Source organism: Hyperolius riggenbachi, chromosome 10 (assembly GCF_040937935.1).
Source record: "Hyperolius riggenbachi isolate aHypRig1 chromosome 10, aHypRig1.pri, whole genome shotgun sequence".
In the NCBI taxonomy this organism is placed as follows: Eukaryota; Metazoa; Chordata; class Amphibia; order Anura; family Hyperoliidae; genus Hyperolius; species Hyperolius riggenbachi.
Genome location: NC_090655.1, coordinates 226501886 through 226522985, shown reverse-complemented (window position 1 = coordinate 226522985; position 21100 = coordinate 226501886). Strand labels below are relative to the sequence as shown.

General features: G+C 49.4%; 5 protein-coding genes across 5 annotated transcripts; 3 read left to right on the top strand and 2 right to left on the bottom strand.

Moving 5' to 3' along the window:
- Positions 1 to 341: 341 nt before the first annotated feature.
- On the top strand, positions 342 to 1035 carry LOC137534668 (histone H1.11R-like). Its single transcript, XM_068256285.1, has one exon. The coding sequence runs from the start codon at positions 347 to 349 to the stop codon at positions 1013 to 1015; it is 669 nt and encodes a 222-aa protein (XP_068112386.1). The 5' UTR covers positions 342 to 346; the 3' UTR covers positions 1016 to 1035.
- Positions 1036 to 1788: 753 nt separating this feature from the next.
- Positions 1789 to 2231, bottom strand: LOC137534677 (histone H3). The gene has a single exon (XM_068256292.1). The coding sequence runs from the start codon at positions 2229 to 2231 to the stop codon at positions 1821 to 1823; it is 411 nt and encodes a 136-aa protein (XP_068112393.1). The 3' UTR covers positions 1789 to 1820.
- A 1339-nt stretch (positions 2232 to 3570) lies between these two features.
- Positions 3571 to 3992, bottom strand: LOC137534685 (histone H2B 1.1-like). The gene has a single exon (XM_068256299.1). The coding sequence runs from the start codon at positions 3977 to 3979 to the stop codon at positions 3596 to 3598; it is 384 nt and encodes a 127-aa protein (XP_068112400.1). The 5' UTR covers positions 3980 to 3992; the 3' UTR covers positions 3571 to 3595.
- A 394-nt stretch (positions 3993 to 4386) lies between these two features.
- On the top strand, positions 4387 to 4779 carry LOC137534680 (histone H2A type 2-B). Its single transcript, XM_068256295.1, has one exon. It carries the CDS (start codon positions 4387 to 4389, stop codon positions 4777 to 4779), a length of 393 nt encoding a protein of 130 aa, XP_068112396.1.
- Positions 4780 to 5990: 1211 nt separating this feature from the next.
- On the top strand, positions 5991 to 6302 carry LOC137534690 (histone H4). Its single transcript, XM_068256304.1, has one exon. The coding sequence runs from the start codon at positions 5991 to 5993 to the stop codon at positions 6300 to 6302; it is 312 nt and encodes a 103-aa protein (XP_068112405.1).
- Positions 6303 to 21100: the final 14798 nt, after the last annotated feature.

The window sequence follows — 21100 nt, the reverse complement described above, 5'->3', positions numbered from 1 at the left end:
GCTGGTCACATTAGAGCGGGATTTCCCGGCCACTGTCGCCGCTCAGAAGCCCCCCATGACTGTAATTGGGGAGGGGAGACCCCTGCCAGCCGGGCGGCCGCACACAGGGGGCGCACCGCTACTCTCCGGGGGGAATAAACCCACTTTTCTCCCGGCGAGGAAACACAAGCAGAGAGCCGAGGAGTGACAGCTGTGTGAAGAGGCGGGCAGCTCAGAGTCCGGATCCCACCAATAGGTAGACGGGACGCGCTACTATCAGCACCCAATGGCAGCGCAGCCGGGGAGAGTATATAAGCGCTCACTGGCAGTCACTTGCAGAGTTACACTTTGTAATATAACTAGGAAGATGGCAGAGACCGCCCCAGCAGCCGCCCCTCCCGCAGCGGAGCCCGCCGCCAAGAAGAAGCAGACTAAGAAGGCGGCAGCCGGAGGAGGAGCCAAGAAAGCCAGCAAGAAGCCTTCCGGCCCCGCCGTGTCCGAGCTCATCCTCAAGGCCGTGTCCGCCTCCAAAGAGCGCAGCGGGGTCTCCCTGGCCGCCCTGAAGAAGGCTCTGGCTGCCGGAGGCTACGATGTGGAGAAGAATAACAGCCGCCTCAAGCTGGCCATCAAGGGCTTGCTGACAAAGGGCAGCCTCGTCCATGTCAAAGGCACCGGCGCCTCCGGATCCTTCAAGGTCAGCAAGAAGGAGGCAGCCGGCAAAGAGCACAAGAAGCCGGCACAGGCCAAGAAGAAGCCAGCGGCTGCCGCCAAGCCTAAGAAGCCGGCTACTGCCAGGAAGCCCAAAGCCGCCAAGTCCCCGAAGAAGCCTAAGAAAGCCCCCGGCGCCGCCAAGAAGAGCCCCGCTAAGAAGGCGGCCAAGAAACCAGCGGCAGCTGCTGCCAAGAAGCCCAAAGCTGCCGCTAAACCCAAGAAAGCCGCCAAGAGCCCCGCTAAGAAGGCAGCCAAGCCTAAGGCCGCCAAAAGCCCGGCAAAGAAGGCAGCAAAGCCCAAGAAGGCCGCTCCTAAGAAGAAATAAGCTGCAGCTTATCACTCCATAGACCCAAAGGCTCTTTTCAGAGCCACCCACCTCTCCTCTGAAGGGCTGTGATACTTTCTCATGTTTTATCAGCTGGTAAATGGTGTAAAAAAGTACCTGGAAAGGTTAGCATTAAACTACTTGCCAGGTGATCTGGTTCTCTTCTCCATCCTATCATTGATCGTAGTCCGCTCAGGCTGGAGCTGCGAGCAGTAGCATCCGCGCGTTACTATTATCCCGCTCTGGCTGCCGCAGATTACACCGCGCGGCCAACTGGATTTTTGTGAAGCCAGTTGCATACAATGCTGCTTCAATCACAATTCAGCAGAGCACGTAGTTATCTATGAAAATGAAGATTATCATGCAATGAAAGTTGCATGTAGCTCTGGTCCAATTCCTGCAGGTCACGCATATCTATGGCAGCCCAGAGTGCGGAGAACTGAAAACTAGTTATCGTAGTGCTGCAAAATACGATGCTACTTCAATATGCTGTATACTAGTTAAAATCAATTATGCATGAGCAATTACCTGCGCTGCAGCTCTAGTTACATTACAAATATGAGCTCTTCCCCTCATGTAGAAACGCAGCACCGCTCTAAAAAAGTGCATACAGCATTGTATTTCACTTCTCATACTATATGGAAATGGGATTGCTAATTGTATTTGTAGAATTGGACTGTAAAATAAACAAGCTTAGACCGTATCAGCAGAAATTGTACAAAGAGCTCTGTGTAGAAAATTGAGGTGGCTCTGAAAAGAGCCTTTGTGTTGGGTCAGGTTATCAGAACGCTGCTTGATGTGATTATTATGCCCTCTCGCCGCGGATCCTGCGGGCCAGCTGGATGTCTTTGGGCATGATGGTGACCCTCTTGGCGTGGATGGCGCACAGGTTGGTGTCCTCGAAGAGCCCCACCAGATAAGCCTCACTGGCCTCTTGCAGAGCCATGACGGCCGAGCTCTGGAAGCGCAGGTCGGTCTTGAAGTCCTGGGCGATCTCCCGCACCAGGCGCTGGAAGGGCAGCTTGCGGATCAGCAGCTCGGTGGATTTCTGGTAACGGCGGATCTCTCGGAGAGCCACTGTACCGGGCCGGTAGCGGTGAGGCTTCTTCACTCCTCCGGTGGCCGGGGCGCTCTTCCGGGCGGCTTTGGTGGCCAGCTGCTTACGGGGAGCTTTCCCTCCGGTGGACTTGCGGGCGGTCTGCTTGGTTCTGGCCATCGCTAGTTCGGCAAATTCTACTCACAGGCGAGAATAGACTGAAGAAACGGCCGGGAAGCGTCTCTTTATACAGCCCGCACCGCTCTGTAATTGGCTACCTCACACCACGCCCTCTACATGCCATTAGGTCGCACGTGATACGTAGAGAACCAATTAGGGATCCAATCACCGGACAGCTCCACCTAATAATCCCGCCCAGAGCGGCCGCTGGGAACTCAGGACACACGCTCTGCATGCTAATACCTTCTAGTTATACAGCGCTCTGGGCTCTGATTGGCCGGGGCGATCGGGTGCTTTTATCTGGATGGCTAATTCAGCACATTTGTTATTTTTCAAATGTCCCTCCCGCCACAAGATTGCCTCGTTACACCAGCCCGCCATTCTGCAATGTTACCTTACTAGGTTCTTTGACTTCTTTACTGAATTTTCTATCATCTTATACAGCCCAGTCGTACTAACAGCGTAGAGTAAAAGTGGAGAGAAATAATAGACGATTCCTCTGCAGATCTGTATGTTACATGTATCCTATCTGCATCATTCAGTATCGGGTTGTAGTAACAAGTGGCGGCAGATCGGCCGGGTTGTGGTGGAAACATGAAGCCCCCCTCACCCCCTGTGCGGGGCATGTTCTTATAATAAATATCAAAGTATTAAGGAAGTATTGTGAATGGAAAAATGTGCTGAAAACGGTGATTTCTGAATATGTTGCTGGCTAAGAGGCAGCGCTGTAGTGATACTTTTAACTTCCACCACCACACACGCTGTTACATTGCAGTTAGAGACGTTACAGACTCGTCAGGAATCAGGATAGATTATACAGATTAATGCTCGAGAAGTGCTGTCGCTGGCCGGTGCATCCGCATTATTCCATTCATATGTAATTCCATTATTACTCCATACAGACTATCGGCTTCTCTGAATAAACGCACAGGAAACCGCTATATCTCTGTATTATGGTTAATTTGCTGCATTTCCAAGTATCCAGAGGTCTCGAATACAAACGTGTGCCTCAGTTAAAAGCTGCAGAATGAACCTACTGAATTCCGTATTCCCCCAACTAGGGCTTCCCGCATACATGTAGAGCACCGCACGGCTGGAGGAGTAACTGCAGCGTGGAAATCCTCCCAGCACAGCCGATCTATGAGCGGGAGAGCCAGAATACTCGGGGAACACTATACAGCAGATACGGCAATAGCAGCACACCGCTCCGTAGTGAATGAGGCAGTGGCTACTAGTAGAGATTGTAAGGAGTAGGTAATGACATTCATAACAGTGTGTTGCAGCGGTACACAGCTCCGTAGTGCAGTAGTGGGTGGCTCTGAAAAGAGCCTTTGGGATTACTACATAGCTGGATGCGAGCCACATTACTTGGCGCTGGTGTACTTGGTGACGGCCTTGGTGCCCTCGGACACGGCGTGCTTGGCCAGCTCTCCCGGCAGCAGCAGGCGGACGGCGGTCTGGATCTCCCGGGAGGTGATGGTGGAGCGCTTGTTGTAATGAGCCAGGCGGGAAGCTTCCCCGGCGATGCGCTCGAAGATGTCATTGACGAAGGAGTTCATGATGCTCATGGCCTTGGAAGAGATGCCGGTGTCGGGGTGCACCTGCTTCAGCACCTTGTACACGTAGATGGCGTAGCTCTCCTTCCTGGTCTTCCTGCGCTTCTTGCCGTCCTTCTTCTGGGTCTTGCTCACCGCTTTCTTAGAGCCCTTCTTGGGCGCCGGGGCGGACTTGGTTGGTTCAGGAGCCATGCTGATTCTCAGTAACTCTGCAGAGTGCGGAGACACAATGAGGAGCAGTGCCGCCTCCCCTCCTTATATAGGCGGCCTATGCTAATCAGGCTGCAGCGCTTCTCTCTATACTATTTGGTAGCGTCACTGGCTGATGATTTCCTTCTCTCTCACTGGCTGGAGACGCGCCGTGTGCAAAAACACATTACTGAGAACCCGAAGATAATCCCATTGGCAGCTTCAGCGCAGAGGAACGCCCAGAGTTTGCTGATTGGTGAAATGCTGGTCCGGCATTCCAATGGCTGAATCGGACAGGGTCCAATCAGGGGACAGCGCGGGGCGGGCAGCAGAGTATATAGGGCAGGAGGAGGGGTGAAGGCGGCTATTCCTGCGTTATAGTCTATCACTGCTAATCCTGCGAAATCATCATGTCTGGAAGAGGCAAACAAGGCGGTAAGGCTCGTGCCAAGGCCAAGACTCGCTCCTCCCGGGCCGGGCTGCAGTTCCCAGTCGGCCGTGTTCACCGTCTGCTGAGGAAGGGCAACTATGCGGAGCGGGTGGGGGCCGGAGCTCCGGTTTATCTGGCCGCAGTGCTGGAGTATCTGACCGCTGAGATCCTGGAGCTGGCTGGCAATGCCGCCCGGGACAACAAGAAGACCCGCATCATCCCCCGCCACCTGCAGCTGGCCGTGCGCAACGACGAGGAGCTCAACAAGCTGCTGGGTGGGGTGACCATCGCCCAGGGGGGCGTCCTGCCCAACATCCAGGCCGTGCTGCTGCCCAAGAAGACCGAGAGCCACAAGGCCGCCAAGAGCAAGTAATTCCCTGCAGCAGCCAAGAGACGCAGTACAGAACCACAAAGGCTCTTTTCAGAGCCACCCACATAGCCACTAAAGAGCCTGATGCGCGGTATCGTGTTTCCCTGGAAACCGTTTACTTATAATAATGAAAAGTACACCCCGTATTAGAGGATTATAATGTAATTACACAAGTTACATCCCATAGGTGGAAGTCGCGCTCCTTATCAGTCAAATATGTTACAAGCGAATGAGGGGGATTCTCTTGACTGCGACAGCAAGTTGCGTGTTCATGTTACAGATTGGGATGTAGTACAGCGAAGCACAGTAATGTTTCACAATCTACACGCGTATAAGCAGAGCAGCCTGCAGAAAAGCACGTGTATGGGAAAGCGTGCACAATGCATAAGTGCTATCAGCAGGCAATAGAGCAGCATCTCCATATGCGGTGCTGGGAACGTTCCTCTGCAGGTCGGATCGCAACGGGCTTCTTTCAATAGAAATCAAAATACATTTTTTACTTTCTACAATTAAATTATTGTTTAATGATTGTGGGTAGTTAATAGAAACAGTAGTACAAAACCATTGCATATTTATCTACACGCTGAATGTCTGATCCACAACGTGGAGAGGATTATGGCCGTGCTATTGGCTGATGAGAGACGCTCCTGTAGCTGTGATTGGCTAAGAGGCAGGGCGGTTGCTATTTTCAAATTTGCCGCCGAATTTCCCCGGGACAGCCGGGCTGGATGTGCAGCTGTGTTGCGGCATTATGTGATGCAGTACCGGCAGCTGCCCCGCAATATTCAGCATTTCCCCGGCTGTGCTGCTCCCTGCAATGCCAGCTCAGAGTTCCGCTATAAGAGATATGGGAGGTTTGTGGTCATATTGTAACAATGTAACTTACTACAAGGGGAGGGGATCCCGGAGGAACAAATAGATCATTATTTAGCAGTGCACAGCTGTCATTAATATGTCCAGTGTTAGATAAACAGCAGTCGTTACAAGTTAAAGTAATATTAGAAGAGAAACAACCAGTATAACCAGCACTTACAGTATAAGACATTAGACGTATTAAAAAAAAAAGATATATTCGAATATATGCCAGATAATCGTGTGGCTCCGCCCCTTTAACTGCAGTCTCCCCTCAGGTCCGCCCACACTGTATAAGAGGAGGGGAGGCGGCAGCACAGATCAGTTGCTCTCTACAGCGGAAAAGAAGCAGCATTGTTATCATGTCTGGCCGCGGAAAGGGCGGGAAGGGACTCGGGAAAGGAGGCGCCAAGCGGCACAGGAAGGTGCTCCGGGATAACATCCAGGGCATCACTAAGCCCGCCATCCGCCGCCTTGCCCGCAGAGGGGGTGTCAAGCGCATCTCCGGCCTCATCTATGAGGAGACCCGCGGAGTGCTGAAGGTTTTCCTGGAGAACGTCATCCGGGACGCCGTCACCTACACCGAGCACGCCAAGAGGAAGACGGTCACCGCCATGGATGTGGTGTACGCCCTCAAGCGCCAGGGGCGCACCCTCTACGGCTTCGGAGGTTAATCCGGCTGCTTCACTGATTCCAACTACAACACAAAGGCCCTTCTCAGGGCCACCCACTGTTTCTATACAAAGTGCTGTGGTAGGATTTCTATCTAATGGAGATATTTATAATTCTTTTACTGTCGTTTCTGGGGAATACAGCAGTTTAGTATTTATACGGCAGGTTCACTATAGCAGCACTTTTAATTATACACGAATACTGATGATGAGCAAAGAATATTGAACAGTGTTCTACATTGTATTTGTAACACTAGCTGTTGCATCCGAGGATAGAATATGATACATCTGTAGATAAACAATGTAACGATATTCCTCCCATGAACACTGCACACTTGTTATCTGAGCATTAGTTATAGGACATAATGCAAATATCAGACAATAAAAACAAATAATTGAAGATACACGTATAGTTATTGGGATATAGTTTCAGTAAGGTGTTTCAGATGGGTTGGGTGGGAGTTTAGGAAGAGGACTGCTTGGAGGATGAGGGCGATCTTGTGCTTGGCAATGTTGGTGTGGTGGCCTGAGGGGAGCAGAAGTAGGGAGGATCACATACATCGACATGGCATTGAGCTGTTTTCAGGAGTGATTGGGTGTTCGGTGGGTTCCTGGGAGTACCCCTTCCTCTCCCTGGACTTCCTGTATTTCCTTGTCTTGTTTTCTTCCTCTCTTCCGGGTTTGTCTTCCTCTGTGTCTGTTTCTAAAAAGCTCACCCCTTCATGTGATCTGCCAGTTCAATCCTCTGCAACTTTCTGGAATTGTTCTGGTTGGTTGCTTACTGAGTTTAACGTTCCTCTGAATCCTTTCCACCTCCCTTTTAACCATGTGATTGTATTTACAAACATATAATTGAAGGACAACTGAAGTGAGAGGGATATGGAGGCTGTCATGTTTATTTCCTTAAGCAATACCATTTGTCTGGCTATCCTGCTAATCATCTGCCTGTAATACTTTAAGCAACAGTCCTGAACAAGCATGCAGCAGATTAGGTTTTTCTGAGATTGTCAGATCTGCAATGCGGGCAAACATTTCACCAGAAAAGAAACGCAATGCGGGCAAACATTTCACCAGAAAAGAAACGCAATGCAGGCAAACATTTCACCAGAAAAGAAATGCAGTGCGGGCAAACATTTCACCAGAAAAAAAACGGAATGCAGGCAAACATTTCACCAAAAAAGAAATGCAACGCGGGCAAATATTTCACCTGGAAAAGAAAGCATTTACTCACCTGGCAGAAGTCTCCGGCCTCTGGCGCGCTGCTCCCGGGACCACCTTCCTCCTGCACGTCTCCCGCGCTGACAGGGCTACGGCAAGATGGCGTCCGAAGCCCTGTACTGGAGACACAAATAGTCTCCAGTACAGGGCTTCGGCAGCCATCTTGCCGTAGACCTGCTCGCCTGAAGAAGGAGGCTGGAGCGGGGCTGCGGGCAATGAACTGGCACGGCATCTATAGACGCCGCTGCCAGTTCATGAGGATAGAGTGACCAGAGTCCCGAGGCCGGGACGTCCCGCTGCTGAAAGCGGGACGTTTCCCGGACCTCATGCAGCCTGGGACAGCGGACCCCGAATCCGGAGCGCGTCCCGGGAATCCAGTACGTCTGGTCACTCTATATAAAGTGAGTAGAGCAGTGGGGAAAGCACACAGCCCTGGGGTGCACAGTACTGACTGTCAGAGAGCTTGATGTGTGTTTCCCAATTCTAACATGCTTTCTCCTGTCGGTTAAGAAATTGGTTATCCATTTGCAGATGGATTCAGGTATGTGTAGCTGGGAGAGATTGCTGTGTAGCAGTGATGAAATGATGGTTTAAATGCAGAGCTGAAATCTATGAATACAATCCTGGTGTGTCTAGATGCATACACACAGTGCAGTGTCTAGGCTAAAATGCACCCAGGGCGAGGGTGTAAAAATTGCGCCTGCCCACGCCCGAAGCAAGGTATGGGTGCCCGCAGTATAGGTTAGCCAGGTCTAGTTGCACTCAGTATAGATTCCCCCAGTATAGGTAGCCCAGAATAGGTACCCCAGTATAGGTAGCCAGCCATAGGTCCCCCCCCCCCCCCAGTATAGGTAGCCAGGCCTAGGTGAGCCAGTATAGTTGCCTCCGGTATAGGTTAGCCAGGTAGGTGCCTCCAGTATAGGTAGCCAATAGTTGCCCCCAGTATAGGTTAGATAGGCAGGCGCCCCCGGTATAGGTTAGATAGGCAGGTGCCCCCAGTACAGATTAGCTAGGTGGGTGCCTCTAATATAGGTAGCCAGAATAGTTGCCCCCAGCATAGGTTAGATAGGTAGATGACCCCAGTATAGGTTAGATTAGAAAGCTGCCCCCCAGTATAGGTTAGATTAGGTAGCTGTCCCCAGTATAGGTTAGATTAGGTAGCTGCCCCCCAGTATAGGTTAGATAGGTAGCTTCCCCCCCAGTATAGGTTAGATAGGTAGCTGCCACCCAGTAAAGGTTAGATTAGGTAGCTGCCCCCCAGTATAGGTTAGATTAGGTAGGTGCCCCCCAGTATAGGTTAGATTAGGTAGCTGCCCCCCAGTATAGGTTAGATTAGGTAGGTGCCCCCCAGTATAGGTTAGATTAGGTAGGTGCCCCAGTTACAGGTTAGGTAGGTGCGGTGCCCCCCATGATGGAGGGGGGAGCCGCAGCCGCGGGGAGGGCAGCCCGACCTCTCCCTCCCTTCCTCTCCCCGGCCGCCCTCCGTGCTCCCCCCGTCAGTGTGCAGACAGCAATGTGCAGGGAAGCGCTATGCAAAACTACTCACCTCCCTGGTTCCAATCGCTGCTCTCTCGCCGCCAGTCTCCTCTCTCCATAGACGCTGATACACACACACGCTGCTTCCTATTTCACAGTGCCCCCCTCCCAACAGCGCTCAGGGCGCCCGCACGGGCTGCACGGCCCTAGAAACGGCCATGCATACACACATGTTAACGGCGTTGTCTGCGGATTTATAAGGCCTGTAGGCAAATTGCAAAGTATACAGCAGGGGATCTGTGATGGGTTTCACATAAGCCATTATGAGTTTTTCGAATGCTTTCATAACCAATGATGTCAGTGTAACAGGCCTGTAATCGTTTAAGCATGTAGGTTTTGATTTTTTTGGAATTGGTACAATGATTGAGCTTTTAAAACAGGCAGGGAAAATTGAGAGATCCAGAGATGATTTGAAGATGTCTGTGAATACAGGCGCTAATTGATCGCCACAAAATTTCAGACATTTTGCAGTTACAGAGTCTGGTACAGGTGCTTTATTTGTATTCTGTCTTTTGAAGAGTTTGTTGACATCTGATTGGCATATTGGTAGAGCATGCACATCTGGGGACAGGTTAGCAGATTATGTCTGGCCTCCTGTGTTGTGTAGATGCTGAGGCACCGCAGGGGGTGGAGACGTTGGCTGGCTGGAGGAGTGCTCAGTTTGCCTGTTGCAGAGATGAAAATTGACTTGGTGTGTTTGTCTTTTGTTGGTAGTGTCAAACCTGCAATAAAATCTATTCAACGCATTTGCAAGCTGCAGGTTGTGTAGTGATTGTGGAGATTTCTTCCTGTAGTTGGTACTTTCATGTAGAGATTTCCATATTGTGGATGAGTCGGCCGTGGAACATTTTTCCTCAAGTTTTTTAGAGTAATCTTTTTTTACGTCAGTAATGTCTCTCTGCAGTTTGTATTTCGCAGCTTTGTAGAGGACTTTATCGCCTGTACGATATGCCCTTTCTTTATCGAGGTGCAACTTCATAAGATGTGATGTAAACCAGGATTTATCATTATTGTACCTGATATATAACACATGATATTAAAACATGAAAATGTGCGCTCACCTGTGTGACATCCCTGATATCTTAGAAAAGATGTTTTCCAAGCAGGGCCGGCCCGCCCATGAGGCGGGGTGAGGCGGGTTCCTCAGGCGGCAGGAAGTGGAGGGGCGGCACCAGGCATTAAGAGGAAGTGCCTGTGCCTGGTTCTTGCCGCCCTCTGGAGAGACTGGACTGGTCACTGGAGGAGTGGCACTGTGCTATCGCCGCCGCCCGCCTCAAGTGCTGCAGAGCCTGCAGTGAAGTCTCCGTCCGACCCTGCTGCTGCTGGCACAGTGGCACACTGAATCGGTGAGTCCCTGGCCGGCCTGGCTGCACAGACTGTGACGCACCAGCCCTGACTGACGTGCCGCCCACGCCCGGCCCAGGCCCACCCACCCCACCCACCATGCCGGAGTCCGGACTTCCGAGTCCTGAGGCGGGCGGCGGCCTACTAGGTCTAGGCCTCTGTGAGGCTTTCCTGGCTGCACCTGCACGCTGCCGCCTACCGCCCGTGACCGTGACAAATTGAGCCCGCCGACCGCCGTTGCAAGCCCCCCCCCCCCCCCCCGGCCTTGCCCGCCCAGAGATGGAGCATGGAGGAGCAAGCCCGCTGCCCTCTTGCCGCCGGCGCAAGATGGATGCTGGGCTGGCTCGTGTGCCCTCCGCCTGGCCTGCCCTCCGCCATCATCGTCGCCGGACCCCACCGCACCATCCCCGGTGAGTCAGCTTTTGCTGCGGGCTGCGGCTGCCTCTGGGCCTCTGGCTGCTGCTGGGGTCGGATCGGGTCGGATTCCGTTTTTTGTATCTTTTTAATGTAGTATGTGTAGTCAAGGGTGATGAGGATGATGAGGATGGCTGGGGAGGAGGATGATGAGGAGGGCTGGGGAGGAGGATGATGAGGATGGCTGGGGAGGAGGAGGATGAGGATGGCTGGGGAGGAGGAGGATGAGGATGGCTGGGGAGGAGGAGGATGAGGATGGCTGGGGAGGAGGAGGATGAGGATGGCTGGGGAGGATGAGGATGGCTGGGGAGGATGAGGATGGCTGGGGAGGAGGAGGATGGCTGGGGAGGAGGAGGATGGCTGGGGAGGAGGAGGATGGCTGGGGAGGAGGAGGATGGCTGGGGAGGATGAGGATGGCTGGGGAGGATGAGGATGGCTGGGGAGGATGAGGATGGCTGGGGAGGATGAGGATGGCTGGGGAGGATGAGGATGGCTGGGGAGGATGAGGATGGCTGGGGAGGATGAGGATGGCTGGGGAGGATGAGGATGGCTGGGGAGGGGGAGGATGAGGATGGCCGTGGCTGGGGAGGATGAGGATGGCCGTGGCTGGGGAGGATGAGGATGGCCGTGGCTGGGGAGGATGAGGATGGCCGTGGCTGGGGAGGATGAGGATGGCCGTGGCTGGGGAGGATGAGGATGGCCGTGGCTGGGGAGGATGAGGGTGCCCGTGGCTGGGGAGGATGAGGGTGCCCGTGGCTGGGGAGGATGAGGGTGCCCGTGGCTGGGGAGGATGAGGGTGCCCGTGGCTGGGGAGGAGGGTAAGGGTGCCCGTGGCTGGGGAGGAGGGTGAGGATGAATGACCGTGGGTGGGGAGGAGGGTAAGGGTGCCTGTGGGTGGGGAGGAGGGTAAGGGTGCCTGTGGGTGGTGAGGATGGCCGTGGGTGGGAAGGAGGGTAAGGGTGCTCGTGGGTGGTGAGGAGGGCGAGGATGGCCGTGGGTGGGGAGGAGGATAAGGGTGCCCGTGGGTGGTGAGGATGGCCGTGGGTGGGGAGGAGGGTGAGGGTGCCCGTGGGTGGTGAGGATGCGTGCATCCCATTACTACCTCCCTCCCTCTCTTGGAATATGGCCCCTGTGTGTCCCCCCCGTTAGCAGAGTGCAGAGCGGGCTGTCATTTCCTGCGTCCATGCGTACCGATGTCCAGCTTCATTCAGCCTTCCTGCTTCCTGTGACGTCACAGGAAGCAGAATGCAGCTGGACATCGGTACGCATGGAGGCAGGTAATGACAGCCCGCTCCGCACTCTAACGGGGGGGACACACAGGGGCCAGATTCCGAGGGAGGGAGGTAGTAATGGGATGCACGCGTCCCGCATCCCACTTACCCGCGGCTGGCGCCTCGATCATTTTTTTTTTTTTACCATCACTGCCCACTGCCGCCTGGGACTTGGGGGACTCATACCGTGATAGCGGGAGAGCCCCCCAAAATCGTGACAGTCCCGCAGAAAACGGGACGGTTGGGCCCTATGCGTCAGTGCCTAGAATAGTGGTATTGGTATGCAGGCCCAGCCCTGCATATACAGGCTGCGGCCCTGCATTGCAGGGGGGGTATATCTAACATCCTGTTGGCGTATATATATATATATATATATATATATCTATATATATATATATATATATATATATATATATATATATATATATATATATATATATATATATATATATATATCTATCTGTGTTTGGTCCACAAAAATGAAATAAACCAATCAATTAATAGTTAGTTGTGCTGCAGACATTCCCTGTATTTTTAAGTCAGATATACATATCTGATTGTGACTGTATATATGATGTGTACACAGGAATCTCATATATACTAAAAATCATTTACGCTGTAAGAATAAAGCCTGATGTGTAGCCGTGTCACTAATAGAGATGGTCAATGAAATGGAAATAATTCTGCGTTGATGCTGATTTATGCAAATGTATGCACTCTTTGCTCATGAAATCAAATAATTTGATATGTCGGTAAAATTTGGTTTGGTGACTACCTGAGAAGGATGAAAAGAAAAGTTTTATACATACCGGGGGCTTCTTCCAGCCCCCTTCCGGCTAATCAGTCCCTCGCTGTCCACCTCCACCACCTGGGTCTTCTGCTATGAGTCCTGGTAATTCAGCCAGTCAGCGCAGTCCGTCCGCATGCCGCTTCCACAGCCAGGAGCGTTCTGCACCTGCGCAATAGTGCTGCGCAGGTGTAGTACTCTCCCGGCGGCGGAGTGTGTGCATGCACGCTACGCCAGACTGCCTCAAGTACCTGGACTCAGCAGAAGATCCAGGTGACGGAGGAGGACAGCGAAGGTCTAATTAGCCTGAAGGGGGCTGGAGGAAGCCCCAGGTACGTATAAAACTTTAATCTGTCTCAGGTTTACTTTGTTACACAGCAGTACTATACTCTACATATGCACTCCCCACAGAGCTGCAGGGAATCCACTGAGAATGTTGTGCACATTGAACACAGAAGTGTCGTCTATCACCCATAAACCTGTTTCAGATTGTACATGAAGAATGTGTAATAGAGGAAGAATCCCCATATTCCCCTGCAGAGTACCTGCACATCACTCTTACATGTACCCACAGTTACATTGCCTAGGGCCTGATAAATGTTCTTTGTTCCGGTTTGTACCGTCAAGTACTCTTACCAAGGACTAGTTTTAGTGTATGTCTACAAGTATTAGAGGCAGAAGATCAGCCTTATAGCCAGGTAACTGGTATTGTTTAAAAGGGAATAAATATGGCAGCCTCCATATCACTCACACTTCAGTTGTCTTGTAAAATTCCTAAGTGTTGGCAGTGAAGAGATGCATTTTATGTTACATACTTTCAATCAACAAGATTGTAATATGCAAATTAGAGGATTTGGAGTCGGTGGATTTTTGTACCGACTCCACAGCCCTGCATTTCCTCCACATTTACCCTTGATAAGAGCTCTTCCCAAGGGGCCATTTAACTCTGCATCCCAAATGTCAGATGCAGGCCAGTTCTCCTGTACTGTGTGCTTCCTTGTTTGTCAGTCAGGCAATTAATCTTACTATTTCTGCTAATGAGACTCTGCTGTTGCTGCCAGCCGGACTCTGAGCCTGTGTGAGAACAGGAGCTCAGCTACCTATGAGGCTTACTGAGCCTCATAGGTAGCTGAGCTCGTCTCATAGGTAGCTGAGCTCCTGTTCTCACACAGGCTTCATAATGCAGCCTGCATTATAACAGCAGCTTCTCTTGTCCCATCCTGATGCATCCATCCATTCACCTGCATAGGCATGATAGCAGCAGCTTCAATCTGCCCAATCATGGCTTCCATCCATCCACACACAGGCTGCATACCAGCAGCTTCTCTGCACCATCATGGCCCCATCCATCCACAGAGCAGCTTGCGCCCCCTCCCCCCCCCCCCCCCCCCCCCCATAGCCCTATCCATCCAACAGCTTTTTTGCCTCTCCTGGAGCTACAGCAAGAGCAGCAGCCAGACACCACAGTCACTGCCTCTGTGCTTCACTCAGACTGCCTGGATGAGATGGCGGCAGGGAGCGAGAGGCCTTAGCCTTAACGTGCATCATTTTGTTTCTCATGGTCTGAATCCTTTAGGCTAATTTCACACCAGGACGTTGCGTTAGAGGGGGCGTTAAGGTCGCATAACCCCCTAACAACGCCTGGTGGTGCTGGATCTGGACGTCAGAGTGAGCCGCGTTGTGCAGCTCACTCTGGCGTCAGTGATGCCGTGATGTGTACTCTTGTGCGCATGCGGCATCACGTGGTCCCGCCGGCCAATCGCCGCACAGAGCGGCCGCTCCAGGAAGTAAACACTGCACGTCACTGAGTGCAGTGCATATTAATTAGCCATGTGCCTGGCCGCTCTCCGCTCCTCCACAAGATTACTGAGCATGTGCAAGCAGTCTAACGTGGCTCAGCCGCATCTAAAGTACTGCATGCAGTACGTTGTCTTGTGACGCAGCGTTACAATGTAACGCAACGTCCGCACTGTGAACAGCCTCATTGATTTTGCATTACTGTGCGGTGGGCTGCGTTACAGGCTGCTCTAATGTGCGCCTGTAACGTCCCACTGTGAAAGCAGGCCTTAGGTGTATTTTGTCACATGCCTTTTACTAAGGAGTGGCTTCTGTCTGACCACTCAAACCATACAGGCTTGATTGCTGCAGAGATGGTTGTTTCTGTCAGTGTAGTTAGCGCTAGGAAGTGTCATGGTTTTGAACCTCTTCCACTTACGAAAAATGAATTTAAAAAAATGATGTGCAGTGAATATTTTGCAGAAGCATTGTATAAATGTATGTATACTGTATGTTTATTTTTCCTTTATTTTTTTTTTCCTTTCTCTTCTTTCTTCCCCCACGTTCCCCCCCACGTTCCCCCCGCCCCCCAGATTACATCAAAATGTCAGACGGGCGGAAACGCCTCTCTGGGGCAGCATACAAAAAGAAGAGGGAGGCTAAAGCTTCTGCTCTGGCAAAACAGAAAGGCTCGATGCTGAAGTTTCTTTCACCAGAAACATCAGAAGGAACAACACAACCTGAAGAGACACAAGCATCTAGTTCTGATACTGGCGGAAGTGCTTCGATAATTAGTATTTCTCACTCTTCAGATCTGCATATTGCTGGCGATGAAGGTTCAAGAGATACCAGTCAAGCGTCTACTAGTGCTACCTCAAGAGTGCAAATGGATGTAGAGATGGAAGAAACTGAGGAACAAACCTTGTCAGAAGAATCACAATTTGATCCATCAGTGCTGCAAGACCCTGGCCTATGGATGGATTTGAGCAGCAAATTGAGAGATTATCTGGTACTGCATGGTCCAAAGCAGGTCAAACTTGCTCGTTTCCCAAAAGATAAAAAACACAGAAGCTTTCATCGCAAATATTACAAACGCCACCTGCCAAACTTGGAGACAGCAGAAAGACAGTGGCTGATGTACTCAGAGAGCAGAGATGCTGTCTTCTGCTTTTGTTGCAAGTTATTCCCACCTAAAGTTCCAGTCTCTTTGCTGTGTTCAACAGGATTTAGTGATTGGAGCAATCTAATAAGGAATCTGGAAAGTCATGAGCGAGCAGAATACCATACCATGGCATTCCACAAATGGAAAGACCTAGAGATTAGACTGAGACTCGGATTGACCATTGCTGACACAAATAGAGAACTTATTGATTCAGAAACACAGCATTGGAGAAAAGTGTTAAAGAGACTAATGGTGCTCGTTAGAACTATGGCTATGCAGAACCTAGCTTTTCGTGGAAATAGTGACAAAATTTTTCAACCAAACAATGGCAACTTTCTAAAATTGGTGGAGGCAATTAGTGAATTTGATGAGGTAATGAAGAGGCATTTGGACAGAATTACCAACAAGGAAACGCACAATCATTATCTTGGAAAAAGAATTCAAAACGAAATTATACAGCTACTAGCTCAGCAGATCAAGGAGAAGATTTTGGCACATCTTCATGCTGCAAAGTATTATTCTATTATTTTGGATTGTACTCCCGATATAAGCCATAAAGAGCAGATGACATTAATTGTGCGATTTGTCACAGCAACCGAAAGTACGGAAAGCAACTCTGCAGCTGTCTCCATTAAAGAACACTTTTTAACATTTATTGATCTAGATGACACGACAGGAGCTGGCATGACAACAGTACTGCTTCAGGAACTGGAATCATTTGGTATTAGTGTTCATGACATGCGGGGCCAAGGTTACGATAACGGTTCAAACATGAAAGGCAAAATTAATGGTGTGCAGGCTCAAGTGCGCCGGATAAATTCACGAGCTTTTTATGTCCCATGCAGCTCCCATTCATTAAACCTGGTTGTTAGTGATGCTGCATCTACCTGTATTGAGGCAGTCGAGTTCTTCAATATAATACAGAGTTTGTATGTTTTTTTTTCTGCTTCAACACACCGCTGGACTGTTCTAAAGGAACACCTGTCAGTAACACCGCAATGGATTACACTCAAGCCATTGAGCACCACTCGCTGGGAGAGCCGAATTGATGCTGTTAAAGCTGTCCGGAATCAAATTGGAAAAGTAGATGCTGCACTTTCTGCTGCCATGGAAGATTCCGCTTTGACAGGGGCAACTCGATCAAAAACCATAGCGGAAGCAAGAGGCATCCAAAAAAATATTTGCAGCTTTAAATTCTTGTGTGGATTAGTGTTGTGGTATGATATCTTGTTCAACATTAACATCACAAGCAAGAGACTCCAGGAAATTGAAGCTGATCTTTCGGGAGCAATGGAACAGCTTGAAAAAACAAAATTGTTTCTGCAAAATTACCGTACAGATGAGGAGTTTGAAAAGGTCATCAAGACTGCTCAAACATTGGCTGAAGAGCTGAAGATTGAAGCTAATTTTCCACCTGCTCCGGTTGGGAGAATCCATCGCACTAAAAGGCACTTTGACTATGAATCATTGGATGAGCAGGTCACTGATCCAAAACAGAATTTTAAAGTGCAGTTTTTTAACAGCATTCTAGACTGTGCACTCCAGTCAGTGGAGGACCGTTTCCTGCAGGTTAAAGAATATAGCAGCATCTTCGGTATACTGTACAAAATTCCGACAGTTAAGGAACTGACTGCAGAAGAAGTACGTGAGCAATGTGATCAGCTGGACACAGCACTTTGTCAAGACAAAAAACGAGATATTGAAGCTGCAGACTTGTGTTATGAGCTTCATACACTGTGTAGATATTTACCCAAAGACTGCATGACACCAAGGGCTGTTCTGGAGTACATTTACAAAACCAAAATGTCTACCATATATCCAAACACCTGCATTGCTCTTCGTATTCTCCTTACACTTCCTGTCACTGTTGCAAGTGGTGAACGTAGTTTTTCGAAGCTGAAATTAATTAAAACCTATTTGCGGTCTACAATGACACAAGAGAGACTTCTGGGGCTTGCTACAATATCAATAGAGCATGAGTTGGCCGAGAATATTAATGTGGATGAAGCAATTACAGCCTTTGCCTCCGCCAAGGCACGAAGGGCACCTTTCTTGTAATTCAAGTTTTTTAAAAGTTGACGTTTATAACGAGTTGAAGATGCACAAGTTGACGTTTTATAACGAGTTGAAGATGCACGAGTTGAAGATGCACGAGTTGAAGATGCACGAGTTGAAGATGCACGAGTTGAAGATGCACGAGTTGAAGATGCACGAGTTGAAGATGCACGAGTTGAAGATGCACGAGTTGAAGATGCACGAGTTGAAGATGCACGAGTTGACGTTTATAACGAGTTGAAGACTAAAGTTGCCATGGGTTGGGCATACTAAGAAGAAACTGTTTAAAGAATGTTACAGAAGTTAAAGAAACGGGTGTCACTCTTTGGATTCTCTTCACATGCATCTAAGGTATTTTGATTCCACCTTTATAAAACAGAGACCATGTGACCTTCTCTCCTCTTCCCTCTCCATTCTCCTCCTCCTCCTTACCTTCCCTCTCCCCTTCCCTTTCCTCCTTCCCTCTCCTGTTCTGTTTTACGATTTGACTCCATTATTTATTTCTTATAGGTGTCAATTTGGAGGCCTGGACGCAAACTTCTAGAGGTCTTTGGGCCTACAATATGGCTTCAACGTCACACTCTGGATTTCCCTAACATGCATGCAAGGTAAACAATGTGTCCTCCTCTGCCCCCTTCCCTTTCCTCTGCCATCTTCCCTTTCCTCTGCCCTCTCCCCTTTCCTCTGCCCTCTCCCCTTTTACGATTTGACTCCATTATTTATTTCTTATAGGTGTCAATTTGGAGGCCTGGACGCAAACTTCTAGAGGTCTTTGGGCCTACAATATGGCTTCAACGTCACACTCTGGATTTCCCTAACATGCATGCAAGGTAAACAATGTGTCCTCCTCTGCCCCCTTCCCTTTCCTCTGCCATCTTCCCTTTCCTCTGCCATCTTCCCTTTCCTCTGCCATCTTCCCTTTCCTCTGCCCTCTCCCCTTTCCTCTGCCCTCTCCCCTTTTACGATTTGACTCCATTTATTTATTTCTTACAGGTGGCAATTTGGAGGCCTGGGAGCAAACTTCTAGAGGTCTTTGGTTCTACAATATGGCTTCAACGTCACACTCTGGATTTCCCTAACATGCATGCAAGGTAAACAGACCATGCGTCCTCCTCTGCCCCTTTCCTCTTCCCTTTCCTTTTTCCCCTTTAATTTCCTCTTTCAGTTCCCCTTTCCTCTTTCAGTTTCCCTTTCCTCTTTCAGTTCCCCTTTCCTCTTTCAGTTCCCCTTTCCTCTTTCAGTTCCCCTTTCCTCTTTCAGTTCCCCTTTCCTCTTTCAGTTCCCCTTTCCTCTTTCAGTTCCCCTTTCCTCTTTCAGTTCCCCTTTCCTCTTTCAGTTCCCCTTTTCCCCTTTCAGTTACCCTTTCCTCTTTCCTTTTCCCCTTTCAGTTACCCTTTCCTCTTTCCTTTTCCCCTTTCACTTACCCTTTCCTCTTTCCTTTTCCCCTTTCACTTACCCTTTCCTCTTTCCTTTTCCCCTTTCACTTACCCTTTCCTCTTTCCTTTTCCCCTTTCACTTACCCTTTCCTCTTACCTTTTCCCCTTTCAGTTACCCTTTCCTCTTTCCTTTTCCCCTTTCAGTTACCCTTTCCTCTTTCCTTTTCCCCTTTCAGTTACCCTTTCCTCTTTCCTTTTCCCCTTTCAGTTACCCTTTCCTCTTTCCTTTTCCCCTTTCAGTTACCCTTTCCTCTTTCCTTTTTCCTTTCCTCTTTCATTTCCCCTTTCAGTTACCCTTTCCTCTTTCATTTCCTCTTTCATTTCCCCTTTCCTCTTTCATTTCCCCTTTCCTCTTTCATTTCCCCTTTCCTCTTTCATTTCCCCTTTCCTCTTTCATTTCCCCTTTCAGTTACCCTTTCCTCTTTCAGTTCCCTTTTCCTCTTTCAGTTCCCCTTTCCTCTTTCAGTTCCCCTTTCCTCTTTCAGTTACCCTTTTCCCCTTTCAGTTACCCTTTCCTCTTTCCTTTTCCCCTTTCAGTTACCCTTTCCTCTTACCTTTTCCCCTTTCAGTTACCCTTTCCTCTTTCCTTTTCCCCTTTCAGTTACCCTTTCCTCTTTCCTTTTCCCCTTTCTGTTACCCTTTCCTCTTTCCTTTTTCCTTTCCTCTTTCCTTTTTCCTTTCCTCTTTCATTTCCCCTTTCAGTTACCCTTTCCTCTTTCACTTCCCCTTTCCTCTTTCATTTCCCCTTTCCTCTTTCATTTCCCCTTTCCTCTTTCATTTCCCCTTTCAGTTACCCTTTCCTCTTTCATTTCCCCTTTCCTCTTTCATTTCCCCTTTCCTCTTTCAGTTACCCTTTCCTCTTTCATTTCCCCTTTCCTCTTTCATTTCCCCTTTCAGTTGCCCTTTCCTCTTTCATTTCCCCTTTCCTCTTTCATTTCCCCTTTCCTCTTTCAGTTACCCTTTCCTCTTTCATTTCCCCTTTCCTCTTTCATTTCCCCTTTCAGTTACCCTTTCCTCTTTCATTTCCCCTTTCAGTTACCCTTTCCTCTTTCATTTCCCCTTTCAGTTACCCTTTCCTCTTTCATTTCCCCTTTCAGTTACCCTTTCCTCTTTCATTTCCCCTTTCAGTTACCCTTTCCTCTTTCATTTCCCTTTTCAGTTACCCTTTCCTCTTTCATTTCCCCTTTCAGTTACCCTTTCCTCTTTCCTTTTCCCTTTCCTCTTTCCTTTTCCCCTTTCAGTTACCCTTTCCTCTTTCCTTTTTCCTTTCCCCTTTCAGTTACCCTTTCCACTTTCCTTCCCCCTTTCAGTTACCCTTTCCACTTTCCTTTTTCCTTTCCTCTTTTATTTCCCCTTTCCTCTTTCATTTCCCCTTTCCTCTTTCATTTCCCCTTTCAGTTACCCTTTCCCCTTTCAGTTACCCTTTCCTCTTTCATTTCCCCTTTCAGTTACCCTTTCCTCTTTCATTTCCCCTTTCAGTTACCCTTTCCTCTTTCATTTCCCTTTTCAGTTACCCTTTCCTCTTTCATTTCCCCTTTCAGTTACCCTTTCCTCTTTCCTTTTCCCTTTCCTCTTTCCTTTTCCCCTTTCAGTTACCCTTTCCTCTTTCCTTTTTCCTTTCCCCTTTCAGTTACCCTTTCCACTTTCCTTCCCCCTTTCAGTTACCCTTTCCACTTTCCTTTTTCCTTTCCTCTTTTATTTCCCCTTTCCTCTTTCATTTCCCCTTTCCTCTTTCATTTCCCCTTTCAGTTACCCTTTCCTCTTTCATTTCCCCTTTCCTCCTCTACGATTTGACTCCATTT

Coding starts and splice junctions, on each gene's coding strand:
- LOC137534677 (XM_068256292.1), bottom strand. CDS start 2,231: ATGGCCAGAACCAAGCAGACCGCCCGCAAGTCCACCGGAGGGAAAGCT.
- LOC137534668 (XM_068256285.1), top strand. CDS start 347: ATGGCAGAGACCGCCCCAGCAGCCGCCCCTCCCGCAGCGGAGCCCGCC.
- LOC137534680 (XM_068256295.1), top strand. CDS start 4,387: ATGTCTGGAAGAGGCAAACAAGGCGGTAAGGCTCGTGCCAAGGCCAAG.
- LOC137534690 (XM_068256304.1), top strand. CDS start 5,991: ATGTCTGGCCGCGGAAAGGGCGGGAAGGGACTCGGGAAAGGAGGCGCC.
- LOC137534685 (XM_068256299.1), bottom strand. CDS start 3,979: ATGGCTCCTGAACCAACCAAGTCCGCCCCGGCGCCCAAGAAGGGCTCT.